Source organism: Aphelocoma coerulescens, chromosome 3 (genome assembly GCF_041296385.1).
Source record: "Aphelocoma coerulescens isolate FSJ_1873_10779 chromosome 3, UR_Acoe_1.0, whole genome shotgun sequence".
In the NCBI taxonomy this organism is placed as follows: Eukaryota; Metazoa; Chordata; class Aves; order Passeriformes; family Corvidae; genus Aphelocoma; species Aphelocoma coerulescens.
This window is the reverse complement of record NC_091016.1, coordinates 124,020,413-124,034,762: the sequence shown is the minus strand read 5'-3', so window position 1 is coordinate 124,034,762 and position 14,350 is coordinate 124,020,413. Positions and strand designations below refer to the sequence as shown.

General features: G+C 50.2%; 1 protein-coding gene across 1 annotated transcript in view; it reads right to left on the bottom strand.

The window, feature by feature from the left end:
- Nucleotides 1–726: 726 nt before the first annotated feature.
- FBXO16 (F-box protein 16) overlaps nucleotides 727–14,350 on the bottom strand; it is a 31,629-nt gene continuing 18,005 nt past the window's right edge. Inside the window, 5 exon segments of the mRNA XM_069011874.1 lie at nucleotides 727–794; nucleotides 3,329–3,548; nucleotides 7,169–7,274; nucleotides 13,313–13,518; nucleotides 13,918–14,082. Of these exon segments, the coding sequence (XP_068867975.1) occupies nucleotides 727–794; nucleotides 3,329–3,548; nucleotides 7,169–7,274; nucleotides 13,313–13,518; nucleotides 13,918–14,082 (765 nt within the window).

Here is a 14,350-nt window from a genome sequence, read left to right as displayed (position 1 = left end):
CGTGGTTTAAGGAATATGGGTGTGGTGCTGCATTTGATGATCTAAAAAGTCTTTTCCAACCTTAATTCTGGGATTCCGTGCTTGGTGGCTGGGATTTCTTTGGAAATGTGATTTTTGTCCATAAATGCTGAGGATTCCTGTGCATGCCGTGACTTTTCCCAATGAATGGAAAGGTTCCATTTTGTCCCAGCTCTCTGGGATGAGTTACAGCTGCTGTGCTTTCAGTCCCCTTATCCTTAAAAGCTGCTCTTTGTTCCGTTTCCTGGGAATTCCCCAGACTGTGGAAAAGACCAACGAGAGAGAGAGAGAGCGAGAGAGCGAGCACGGGATTCCCAATCTCTTCAGTGATCAATTCCAGCTCCCCATGGATCCGTGTGCAAGAGTGTGGGATCTGATTCCCTTCTCAGGACCACGATGGAAAAGGTGGAATTCCTTTGTTTAACATGAGAAAGGAATTCTGTCTCCAGCACATCCCTAACCAGGTTTTCCTTGGAGCGTTTCCCCTGACTCTCCTTTCTCCTGTGCTTTTCCCTTGCACTCTCTGGTGCTTCCTGGTTGGGAGTCCTGCCGTGTTTTCCAGAATCCATAAGGAAAAGGGAATGTCGCACCAGGGACAGGAAAACAGCTTCCGATCCCAAAGCGCAGCAGGAGCATCCCCGTTGTTTCCCCAGTGCCAGGTGGATGAATTCCCGTTCTGCTGGAATGAAGGATACTCTGGGTCCTCCCTTATTCCGTGTCAGATCCTTGGTTGGATGAAGGAATGTGCCAGGGCTGAGCCTCAAACAGAGGAGATGCTGCATGAGAGAGAAATAAGAAGAATCAGATTAATTTAGAGAACTCCGATTAACTTAGAGAATTCCGATTCTAAACGTATTTAAGTGCTCGGCCAATCCTTGGGATTTTTGTGACATTTAATACCTCAAACACCTTCCCAAATCTGGATTGAGTGGGAAGGTTATTCCCGCTCGTGATCTCATTATAGGGAAGATAATCATCAATCAGAACATTTTTCCTTTTCCTGTCCCTTCCCGACAATCTGCAAACACGCTCTGGCAAAGCCCAGCTGGAGCAGGATCCAGAGGTGGGATGTTTCCCTTGGGAAAAGCCTGGCAGAGTTCACAAAGGTCCGGGAGAGGTCACTGAAGGAATCACGATAGGATTTGTCTCTCTCTGATACAACAAACCCCAAACCACGGTTTTGCCCTGCGACATCGCCCCTAATCCAGGTGCAATCCCTCAGGGATGATTCCCCTCGGGGTGCTGTACACAGCAGTGGTGTGGGTAAGTTCTTTCCCCACTAACCCTTTCCACAGTTTGTAATTTTCCTGGGTGCAGCTGGGGTTGGATTTGGCACATCCCGGCGTGTCCCGGTATTCCCCACCAGTATGGCCCCGTTAACAGTCCCTGGGAGGTCACATCCCTGCAGGAATTCCCTGGTCTCCCACATCCTCTCTGACAGCACTGAACCTCCCCTCATGGAGAAGTTCAGAGACTTAAACACCTTCTCCCCATTCCCAGCGCCTCCAGAGCCAAGGGACACATTCCTGGGAGGCCACCACACCAGAATTCCCTGGATTCTCTGGAATGACCAAAGCCAAGGCCCAGATCCTACACTAAATTCTGCATGACTTGGCCCCGGCCCAGCCTACAACGTTCCCATGGCTTTTTCCGCACCGTGGGATTCCAGGATCAGGGTCCTGTTTTATGGAAGCTTTCAGCACCGGGAGGGAATGGGACTCTCCAGCCTGATCCCGGTGTTTTTATGGCCAGGATGCATTCACGTTCTGCTCCCTACTTGTGTTTTCCTTAGGCCTCACTCATGGAACCACGGAATTGTTGAAGTTGGAGAAGCACTCCAAGATCATCCAGTCCAACCATCCCCCAGCACTGCCAAGGCCACCACTGATCCATGTTCCCAGGTGCCACATCCACATGGATTTTCAATCCCTCCAGCAGCTGTGCCAGGGCTGGACAATCCTTCCAGTGAAGAAATTTTTCCTAATATCAAATCTAAATCCAATCCCTAATCCAACCCAATCTAAGCATTCCAGTGCTGTCCTGATGTATCATCCCTCGTCTGTTATTAGATCCTTTCTTTCCTCACAAGGATTTGAGATCACTGGTTTGCCCTGTGGATCCTCCTCATGGAGATTAACCTATGGATCTGCTATAAGTGCAAGGTTTGGGAGATCCAAAGGGGGCTGGAGGTCTCCACGTGTTCCACCATCTCCCATCTAGATGAGATCTGTAATTACCGGATAATCACCGACCTGGAGGAGCTCCCATCACTCTACCCCTGTGTCTTTCCAAAAATCCCAACAGTATTCCATCAAAGTCCTCTTTTCCTTTGCTCCCTCCGGGTTCTTCACCATTTTTGCACAAGAAACCACCACAAGGGCTCAGAGATTGGAACCCTCACGGTGACGACCCCGATGTGAACCACCAGGACTTCCCAAAGACCCCAAAGAGGCTTTCCCAGCAGGCTCCTGACACTGAGGAGCTTCAGGATGTGCCAAGAAGGGTTTCCAAACCCAACCCCACTCTGAAATGGCCTCAAATTGTTTGGGATTGTGTCATTCCGGCTCCTTATTTTTGGGAGGCATTCCTGGAGTTCCCAGCTGTTGTTTGTTTCCCTGGAGTTCATTGCTTGGCCCTGGAATTTGCTGGATGCTCTGGTTCCCAACCCAACCACTCCAGCTCCTCCTGGATCCTCTCCAGGACTTGGATTCTGGACAGAGCCCACTCTCACATCTGCTCTGGGATCTCCTGCTCTGCCACGGAGTGCTGGGGAGTCCAGCCCACGAGTTCCATCCCGCGGTGACAGTGGTGACAAACAGGGGGATTGGGAAGTGCTGGATGTGACATCTCCGGCCACGTGTTCTCTGTTGGTGCAGCAAATCCCTGTCCTCTGGATTCCCAACATCCATAGCCCTGCCCTCCACCCCCTGAGAGGGGCTCCAGGAGAGCTGGAGAGGGACTTGGGATAAAGGATGGAGGGACTGGACACAGGGAATGGCTTCCCACTGGGAAAGGGGAGCTTGGGGTGGGATTTATGGAAGGAATTCCTGGCTGTGAGGGTGGGAAAGGGCTGGGCTGGAATTCCCAGAGAAGCTGTGGCTGCCCCTGGATCCCTGGCAGCGTCCAAGGAAAGGCTGGACAGGGCTTGGAGCAACCTGGGATAGTGGAAGGTGTCCCTGCCCATGGCAGGGGGTGAAATGAGATAATTTTTAAGGTCCCTTCCCATCCAAACCATTCCAAGATTTTATGATTCCATGATGTGGATGTTGTCTCCAGAACAGCCTCCCCAGGGACAGGACATCACACTCACATGGGGACCTGGTGCCCATCCTGGTGCCATCTCCAGTTCCTCTCTCCCGTGGTTTTGGAGCTCGGACGGGTCCCGGCCGGATCCCGGCGTTCCAGCGGGAGCTCTGGGCCAGGGCCTTGGCTGCTGCCTTGGAGGGCAGGTTCCCAGTTTGCTGAGGTGTGGCCCAGCTGGGACGAACTGGTGGCTTTGGGAGAGACTCCAGATCGGCACAAAGTGACAACTGGGAAGAGAGGAGAGGAGAGGAGAGGAGAGGAGAGGAGAGGAGAGGAGAGGAGAGGAGAGGAGAGGAGAGGAGAGGAGAGGAGAGGAGAGGAGAGGAGAGGAGAGGAGAGGAGAGGAGAGGAGAGGAGAGGAGAGGAGAGGAGAGGAGAGGAGAGGAGAGGAGAGGAGAGGAGAGGAGAGGAGAGGAGAGGAGAGGAGAGGAGAGGAGAGGAGAGGAGAGGAGAGGAGAGGAGAGGAGAGGAGAGGAGAGGAGAGGAGAGGAGAGAAATCATCATCCCAACAGCTTCAGGGGGACTGAAAACATTGGAATCCACTGAGAAATTCTATCCATTCTATGAATTTTATCCCCAAATGATAGTCCTAAAAGCCACAACCATAATCTGCTTTTTCTGAGCTGTGCTGTGGTCTAAATTTACCTGAAGGACAGAAGGACCCAATTAGAAATTGATGCCAGCGAAGCTAAACCCACATTAATTAATTCTCCACATTAATTAATATGTTAATGACCAAATTCTCCCCTGTGCATGTGGCTGGGACTGATCCCAGTCTCGCTCAGTGCTTGAAGACTCAAAAGTGTAAAGGATGAAGTTTATTTCAACATAACCAGGATAAAAATTAAGCCCCCCCCAAAAAAAATCTCTCAACAACCCACTTTATTCCTTGAGAAAGATCCCAAAAAATTCAAAAAAAACCCAGGTTCTGGAAAAAACCAGTTCCGAGGTTTTTTTGGACTGACCCAAATTATTTGGTAAGAATAGAGAACAAACTTTATCATGTCAACTCGAGAGAGTTCAAAATAAGCTTTACAGAACATAAACACACATTGCCCAGGACCAGGTGCTGGGAATCCTGGATTTCCCTGTAGGTTATTCCCACCTCCTGGAAATGGGATTTTTTACTCAGAACATCAATTCCCTGTCAATATGTCATGGAAAAAAATGCATTCCTGCCTTCAGATCCTGCAACCTCATGACCCTGGGACACAGCCAGGGAGGCAGGAATGACTGATCCTGTCAAAAAGATGTTATTTAGTGAGGACTAAAACTAATTTGGGAGCAGCTGTGAGGGTGGGGCAGTGTCTGGAGCAGACAAAGGCAGACCCAGCCCCTCACTGCTGACGTTGATCAATCCAGTTTTGCCTCCCCCACAAAATATCTGGGAATTTGCTGGGAAGGACTCGTGGGGAGGGCACTGGTGTGGCAGCAGTGACACCTTGGGCTCTGCAATCACAGCTCTCAGCTGGAGTGGCATCCTTGGAGTATCCTTAGAGCATTTCCCTGGATAAAGAGAGGGCAGGAGTTGCCTCCTGCCTGCACGGACCTGGGGGTGTGCAGAGTGTGGCCCTTCATTCAGAGACCTCATTAACTTAATTCACTGTAATTTACTCTTTCGTGTAATTGGGCCAATTGACTTTCATTTCTTCCAAATGAAGAGCGAGCCTGGTCACATTTTCTGCTTTCTGTGATTAGTAATAAACTCCAAACCCCCCCAGCTTTACTCGGGGAGAACTCATTCACCCCGTGCAAACGTGGAGCCAGTGGATGTCCCCTTAATTAGGTGTTTATGCTCATTTTGGTGCGCTCTGGTTGAGCCTCCTGAGCTGGGAGCTCCATGTAAAAACCCCTTTTGTATTTTTATTTTTTATTTTATTTATTATTTTATTTATATTTTATGTTCCAGCTGTTGGCTGGAATATTCTTTATTCTCACCTACGGTCTGCACTGGGATTATTGATCTATTTCAGGGTTTCATTTTAATCTGACCCGGTGTTTGCTTGCCTTGGGTGTTTATTCTTTCATCCTGGGCTATTCTTCTTCTAAGGACTTGCTGAAAGATTTGCACATTAAGCCTCTTTATTTAGGCTTGATTAAATAGGAGCCTTTCCAAAGGTCTTCATTTCAACCAGGTTTCCCAATGCTGCCTTTAATAAATGGAAATTAATTCTGGGTTATTCCCAGAGAATTCTATTTATTTATTTACTTACTTGCTTATTTCCCTATGCATCAGCCTGGTTTAAGCTCAGCTTTATTGTCTTTAGTGCTGCGCTCATTTGTGGCTGGAGCAGCAACAGGTTTGTACAAGAGGATAAAAAGCTCGGCTCTTCTACTGACACGGGGACAACTCCAAAACCGGGAGGGATCCAGGACTTTTTCTAACATAAAAGGTTTAGGGAAGACCCTGAGGGGTTGGAGTGTGTCCATAGAAGGGAACGGAGCTGGGGAAGGGTTTGCAGCACCAGGAGCGGCCGAGGGAGCTGGGAAAGGGGCTCAGCCTGGAGAAAAGGAGGCTCCAGAGGGAATTTTCCTCTCTGGAATTCCCAGACAGGAGGGGGCAGCCAGGTGGGATCGGGATTTCTCCCAGGGAACAAGGGACAGGATGAGAGGGAACAGCCTTAAATTATGCCAGGGGAGGTTCAGGTTGGATATTGGGAACAATTCCTGCATGGAAAGGGTTGTCCAGCCCTGGCACATCTGCCCAGGGCAGGGATGGAGTCCCCATCCCTGGAGGGATTGAAAATCCCTGTGGAAGTGGCACCTGGGGACACAGCTCAGTGCTGGCCTCAGAGGTGCTGGGGGATGGTTGGACTCGATGATCTTAAGGATCTTTTCCAACCTCAACAATTCCATGATTCTCCCATTTTATATCAGTCAATGCTTCCTGATTGGGGTTGCAGGTCAATTAACTTTGAAGAACACGTAAGTTTCCTAAAATCCGGGGAGAGAAAATCAAATCCACCTGTTTTTACTGGGATTCTTTCACTTCTGGCCTGGCAATAAAACAGCTTGGAGTTGGGAAGGGGAAGTTGTGGTGGGATGAGCCCGTGTGAGGACGCTCCGACCTCCAGAGGAGGAGAGCGCCAACTGCGAGGCAGAGGCTGAATAATGATATTTTCTGTTCTTCAGCAGTGCCAGAATCAATTTCCTTGCCCACAGGCTGTATTTGGGTCAGGAGGATGCCTCCCCATCTGGGAGACAATGCCTCTCTTTTATGTAACCCTCCTTTAGCTCCACTCCCAGGCATTCCCTGGCTTCCAGGGCTCCGGGAACACCAGGTCTGCTCCCAGAACCCCCGACACGCTCGTGAGCACGGCCTTCTCCTGCCAGTTGTTTGTTGCCATCTCCACAGAACCCGTGGAGCTCTCTGGAATGACTTCCCTGAGCTCCTCGCGTGGGAGGATGCCCTATTTCAGCAGCCCCGGGCACAATGAGCCCTCAGTGTTGAGATTCGGGGCTGCTTTGCTCGGGCTCGGGGCACGGAGGATGAACGAACGCCAGACTGCGGCCATCCGGAGTCGTGAAACTTTGTGTTGTAAGGGAACTGTGCCAGCACTTTGTAAAAAGCACGGAAAGGGATTTTTGGGATAGTCAGGAGAGGGAGGAGCGGATAGCAGGGGCACTGTCTCTGCACAGACACTGCTGCCCCTTTCCCACCGCCAGCGGCGTCTGGGATGCAGCGAGATTCCCTCAGAGCAGCCAGCCGTGGGGAGGCTTTGTGTCCTCCTCCTGCCCAGGTGTCCTCTCAGCAGCTCCTTCCTGAGGGAAAAACTCCGAGCTCCAACATTCCTGGGGGTGCCTGACACGGCCCCAGGTGACAGAATCACAAACTGCTGACACTTGCCAGGGATTTCACCTTCCGGAGCTGATTGGATCCACGAGCCCCTCTCTTCTTCCTCTCAGCCTCCTGCCTGCTCAGGTCTGGGGTGCGCCCTCCTCCCTTCCTCCTCCTGCAGAGCAGAACGCAAAAATATCAATAAATGCTGTGCAGTTCCTTCCCTGGGGTTGATGAAAACCAAATCCTTTGGGATATTGGCACCCAAAAAGACGTGGGTTGAGAGAACACATTTTCATCTCGCACCTGGGGCAGCCCCAAAGAGCACAATCAGCTACCAGCGCTCAGGGGAAGGTGGGAACTCGGTATTTTTTAAAGTTATGACAAATTCTGGCACTCAAACACAAGCTCAGGACTCAGTGATTTAAGCTAAGTCCACCTAAGATGTTACATCACCTTTGGGAAATTCACAGAAAAGAAGCTGAGCTAAATCAATTCGAGAGGTTTCGGTGAAGTCTGTGTTACCTGAAGTGCAAAAAAGGCTGGGGGCTACCTCCAACAAGGTGTTTATTCAATGTTTTTATAGCCAAATAATTCTATGTATCTATTTCTATATGTATGAGTATAAAAATGCGTGATTTTTGGTATTATATTCAGCTGTTCCTAAATTCAGCACAATTAACTGGCAGAACAGGAATATTCCAGAGTGTGAAAATGAAGTGAACTGCACTGGAATATGGCCGGCTGCCACATTTTTTCCGATATCAGCAGTAAAATCCAGACTCCGAGGCAGTGCTTTTTAAGCACTCAGGCAGGTTCACGATCCGGAGGTGTTCATTCCACATTCAAATTCCGTGATACGGAATCTGGGAAGTTAAAGCAGCAGCTCTGGGTGGTTCTCCCGGTGTCTCTGGGCTCCATGCTAAAAAAGGCACAGTTGGAATACAAGAATCGTGGGTATGAAGGGTGGAAATGGACTCTAAAAGCCACTTTTATCCTGGGAAAAGCCAGGATCACACCACATAACACACACACAACACCAGCACGTGGCCGGTGTTCCCTCATCCCAGTCCAGGAGCAGGAAGTCAGATCCAGCATTAGTGAGAAATTGAGAAAAACTGCCACCTGTTTATAGAATCAAACAGTCAAGGGAGAAATTCCAACCCAAAATATTCCAGCTGGGAATGAATTGGTCATTTTGGTGGACCTGGCAGTGTGCGGGTTATGGTTGGACTCAGCCATCTTAAAGGTGTTTTCCATCCTGAATGATGCTGTGACCTTTGGGTAGAGGGCAGCCCTGGCCTGGTGGCCGTAAATAAAGATATTATTGTAAATTGAGGTATCTGCTGCTGTGTTCTGGTGTCCGAATCGTGGTGTCAGCTCACCCCCAGAACCCCAGCTCCGGGTCAGGAAAATGGAAGGAGTGAGGATGAGGAAAAAGGCGTCAGAGCCAGGACGAGGACAGCAGGTCTCTCGCTCCCAGCGCTGAACTCGGTGTTTTCTCGCCCCGTTTTCCTCCCTTAAGGAATTTTTTTTTAATTCCCACACACCCAGCAGGCACGGAGTGCTGGGCTGGCTATTCAGGAGCACGAAAAGGGAGAGATGAGCGTCGGGATCCGGGAGGACGGGGACGCTCCGAGTCCTTCTCACGCGAGCGAGCCCCTCTTTGTCAGAAGCGGGGCCTGGGCCGCTGACAGAACAATTACTGCAAGTAATTATTTTCTCGTTGGGTAAACACTCCAGGACAATATGCAACTGTTTTTTAGAGCCAGCCTGTGGCCATAAATTACCCAAGGCTGGGGAGGGGGGACAGAACTTGCATTTTGGCCGAGCTGTTGTCGTGAGAAGTAGCAGGGCCCTGTCTTGAGGCACAAGGCCGCGGTCTTGGCGGGGCTCCAGCGCTCGGATAGAATCGGAATTCATTATTCATGATCAAGTGGGAGGCAAATCTTTTGATTTATTGGCAACGAGCTGCACAAACAGCAGATGCCTTCCAGCAGAGCCGTGCATGCAGGGCCTGACAGAAACGCCCTCCTGGGCCTTTGTAGGCAGATCAGAGCCCCACAGGAAAATTTCCTAACTCGACTCCACACTTTAGATAAAAATCTTTCACTTCCCCTTTGCAATATTTCTTTGTGCCCAGGGAGGCAAATCCCTCCTTGCTGATCTCTGGGAATGTTTGTTTTTGTTTTTTTTTTGTCTGTAACAAAAAGCTGCTTGGACAATTCAGGCAGAAAACAAACCAGACCTACCAGAAATCATCGCCGTGATAAATTACAACGCCGATAGTCACAGCTATAATTCTATTGAGGGATTTTGATAACCCCTTCCAGGCAATTTGTAATTCAACCCTGTCTGTATCTCTTCTCTGTCACCTCACCACTCCCTTGGCTGCACATCTGCTCATTGCTGTTCTTAAATTCACTGCTCAGAGACTGCCGAGCTTTTCCCACACTGTCCCAGCTAAACCCAAAACCTCCCAGTGAACTTACTGGGGGATCTCTGTCCCACCTCCCTCATGCTGCAGGGGGGTTTTCACTGAGCTCCTGGGCACAGATTTGGGGTACAAGCTCCTGCCTTTCTGAGCAAACGGCAAAGAAATCCAGCAGAAGCGAAAAACAGGTTTCAATTATCATCCAGACTGCAAATGAACCCCATTTTTTGGGCACTCCTCAGCTGTGGCCAAGTGTTATTGTTCTCCCCAGTGAGCCCTGGCCAGGCCAAACCCTCGCCCAGCTGCTGTCTGGAAATGTATTGATCTGTTTTTCAAAGCTAAAGAGCCAATTTTGGCCTCACAGCCTGCAGAATATATTTTGTGTTCCCACTTACAGGACTCCCTTTGTCTCCACTGCACTGCGTAATTGAGAATTGACTGCAGCTCCTTCTGCTTCCCATGTTTCCCCTTTTTTTTTTGGCCAAACAAGGATGAGTCCTCAGCTAGGAATTCCCAGCAGTGTTGTTTCGGTGCTGCTGTGGAAGGGAGAAGGCAGCTGATGACTCAAAAGGCCAACAAAGGAACAGATGAAAACTCTTCGTCATCACAGATGACAGGAAGCGACTTTTTACACAGTGAGCAGTGTTGAACTAAAAGAGGAGAGATTTAGATCAGAGATTAGGAAGAAATGATTTTCTGTGAGGGTGGGGAGGCCCTGGCACAGGTTGGCCAGAGAATTTGTGGCTGCCCCTGGATCCCTGGAAATGTCCAAGGTTAGGTTGGATGGGGCTTGGAGTAGCCTGGGATAGTGGAAGGTGTCAGGGTTGAAACTGGATGATCTTCAATGTCTCTCTCCACACAAACTGCTCCGGAATTCCATGAACTCTGCCGTTTAAATGTCAATATTTCACCCTGATACGATGAGCAGCAAAGTCCTCCTCTCCCTTTGGATCAGAAAACGACTGCAGAGCAAGGTCAAGCTCCGAGGAGATTTTAACCAGCCCAGGAGTTAGGAAAAACTTGGTTTTTGTGGATTACCTCTTAAATGCTGCAAAATTCAACCTGGAATTAGGCAGATCAATTTGGATTCAAGGTAGCAGCCAGCGACTCGTCTCACGCCTTGCTTTGATGGTGGCGTCAGGTATTCCTTTGATGTGATCCTGTTTATTCACGAGGAATTCTCCCCAGCTCCGGTTTTCCTCAGCGCTCAAATGGGAAAAAATGGTTTGTGGGGTCAGGGATTTCCAGCTGAGGCGCTGGGCTTGAAGAATCTCTCCCCAGTCCTTTTCTCTCCACCACCCCTTTGAGTTTCTGCGAGTTCTGCCACGTGCTCTCCCACACGTTCACGTCCTGGGGGAAACCCTCATCGCTGTTCCTTCCCACGTGCACTCCGGCTGCAGCAAAACCCATTTCCTCTCCCAGATTCCCTTTGGCAAACCCTGGGAAATCGCTTCTGTTGTTCCAGGATCTCGTTTTACACCGATTTCACTCCTCCTGACATCCATTTTACATGAGGGGCGGTTGTTTTGCCCTTGAGCTCCAGGAATGCGGCTCATCCGAAGGAGAACTGCACCTGACAGCGCCGGAGGGGTCGGAGATTTTTATCTTGGGATTCTGTTCTGCCTTCCAAGCTGAGCCCTGGTCAGGCAGGGTCTGCCTGCATGGAGGTGGATCCTGCACAGCATTCCTGGGAGACTCCAAACCATGGCTTGGTGTCCCAGAGGGACACTGGGACCATGGTAACACTTTCCTGCCACCCCCACCGAAGCCTGAGGGACGCTCGAGGTCTCCCTGCTCCAGGGATCCAACTGAAGAGCTGAATTCCCCATCCCTTGGCAGCCGCCTGGAAGTAAAGGGTGGAGAGCACAACACAGAGCCTCAGTGGGAGGATTTTTGGGAAGGGATAGCAAAGTGTCCTTGGAAAAGAAGCACCAGAACATCATTGTGGGAGTGGGAGGCTGGATCAGCACCTGAAACGTGGCACCTGCGCTGCTGAATAATCAGCACAGATGAGCCTGAGCACCAGCAATTACCTCCAGCTTAAGTGATATTAAAGGCAGATCCTCGATAAACAGGCAAATCTCACGGAATTCCTTTCCCTCCTCGCAATAATCCTCTGTAATTGCGGATAAATGGCAGATTTGCAGGAACGCTCGGCATTAAAACGTTCTCCACAAATGGAGAGAGGCTGGGATCTCACTCAGGAGAGGCAAACGGGGAGGGGATTTATTATTTACTGTTTCCTTATTTCAGGGGAATTGTTTCCACCTGGTTCTCGGCCTCATCCACAGCTCAGCGCTGGGACAGGCGACTTCTAAACCCTTCAACCGAGGCTTGTCCCACTTTTTCATGGCACAGGAGAATCCTAAACCTCACAGAAACAGCACAAGAGAATCCTAAACCTCACAGAAACCTTCAAGAGCTGCCGTACAAAACCACTGAGCGCGGCTGGAAAATAACATCAGGACGTTCGTGTGCAACGAGGAGGCATTCGGTGAAAATATTCAGCGAAAAGCCTCCAAGAACTCAACCCAAAAGTGGTGTTAGAGTTGGGAAAAACATCCCACAGAAAGAGGGTGAGGTGGAAACTGGGAAGCTCTTTGATGTAGTGCAACATCCAAGGACCAGGGGACGCGGATTAAAACGTGATTCATAAAAGGCTTTTTGCCCGGGCGCTTGGGAGCTCTGGGGAACAGCCCCGAGGAGCGCTGGGTCCGGCAGGGTTACTCACGTTGGGAAAGAGTTCTGAGAGTGCTTGGCCAAGCAATCCCTGGCTGGGGTAATTCCTGAGCTGATTGTTCCCGGGCACAGGGATAAGCTTGGCTCTGCTGGATATTGACTTCAACACAGCCCAGGTGCTTTCGTTGTGGCTCTGTTGGTTCCCAAGGTTTTTGTTGGCACGGCGGAGAGGAATCTCCTGCTCCCGGCACGTTCGGAGTGGTGAGTCCGTGGATTCCCACAGGGACCAGGGAATGGTCAAGAGGATCCGTGACCTGTTTGCCAGGCTTGGATTAATGACCTTTTCCACATCAGCTGGGCTGAGGTGACCCCTGGGAAGCGTCAGAAGTGGCATTTCCAGGGATTCACACAAGAAAAGGGGGAACTCTTCCCACAGGTCACTCTCACACCCTTTCCTGAGCTTGTCAATGCACAGAAAATTCACCTTGGATCTAAGATTGGGAAAATCTCCGGTGCCAGAGGTGATGAAAGAAAACGTGGGGCAGTTCTAACACAGATCCATGTGCAAAACTCTGCTTTGGGAGGGAAATGCCTTTCTTTAGCCAGTGGATAATGCTGGGAGCCCAGGAAGTGACGGATCCAGGCAGTGCAGACACAAATACCATTCATCACTTCCATGCTCCGACATCCTCTTACACCTGCCCTGCAATTCGATCATCCCGGCCTCCTCTCAGCCAGGAGATCCTCCCAGTGATAGAATTATATTTCATCACAATTAATTCATTCTTCCTGTGCCGTGCAAAACCCACACATTCCTCCCAGCCTGGCAGCTTTATTCAAAAACTCTCCAACAACCCCTTGTCCTAATCCCTCCCATTCCAGCTCTGTAACATCCCCCAGGAGTTCCGGCCTGACAAGCGGCGCTGAAAGGACACAAAGCAGCGCCAGCTGCAGCTACAACTGGACCAAAACCGATCCAAAAAAGGCCAAAAGAGCGGGAAACTGGCTTTGCAACCAGGCAGCTGGACAGGCAGAGCGAGCCTGAGGAGGACACGGAAAACCTTGTGGCACAGGGAAAGGAGAAGAGGTGAAGCTCTTACGCCTGCCTGGCCTGCTCGATGGGGTCGTAGTTGTCCAGGTAGTTGTATCGGATGGTGTCCGTGGGATTCCTGTCGGATGAACGCCAAGGAGGGAGCTCCTTTTTCCCCCTGGTTGTCCCCCGTCCTGCCACAGAAAGTTTCCTCTCTGGGACGTTGCTTTTTACTGGTTGCACATCGATAACTATGAACTCGTCCTTGGAAGGAGTCTGATAAAGAGATTAGAGCAAGAAAACAAGTTTTAGCCTATGATGAAAATTAGGTTGGCCTAAATTTAGGGTTATAACAATTGGGAATTAACTCAAAATTGGTCTCTGCAGGCTCCATTATGGTGAGTGGACAGAAAGAGGCACCTTGGCAGTGCTTTTCATCACCCAGGTCCTACAATCCATATTCAAATGCGCCGAGCTGCTGTTGAGATGGATCAGCTTCTCTGTGTCACCTACAGAGACTCTGTGGGGGACTTCGCTTTAAATTAAAGGGCTGAGCTTTGAATTCAGGACAGGAGGACCCCAAAAAAGATAAAGAGGCGGGGAGGGGCTGAGAGCCAGACCCGACCCCAGATTTTCCACTGGGCGCAGACGCCCGTGGAGGCGGTGGATCCGTACCTTGGGCCTGGTGACGCGCAGCTCCCTCACCATCTCGATGTAGTGCTTTTTCCAGACGCCCTGCTCGAAGGGGGTCGGGCAGAAGTTGATGAACCACCCGAAACGCAGGCACTTCAGCATCCACAGCTGATCCAGCTCCGACAGGTACTTCCAGTGCCAGCTCACCTGTGAATTCCCAGCCAGTTGGAAACCTTGGGGTTTTAAAGCATCCAAGATTTCGGCTATGGATTTCTGGGCTGGGGAGGTAATTCCCACATGTGCTTAAACAATTCTGCACTGTTAATGCTCCTCTTAAACCTTTGATTAAACCATTTAAACCTTTCAAGGCCTTCCTGGTGTGGGGCCCTTCCAACTTGGGATATTCTGTGATTCTAAGTAATTTTCTAACCTCTTTTCTCCCTGCCCGAGCACCAATAATTTGAGTTGCATCCGC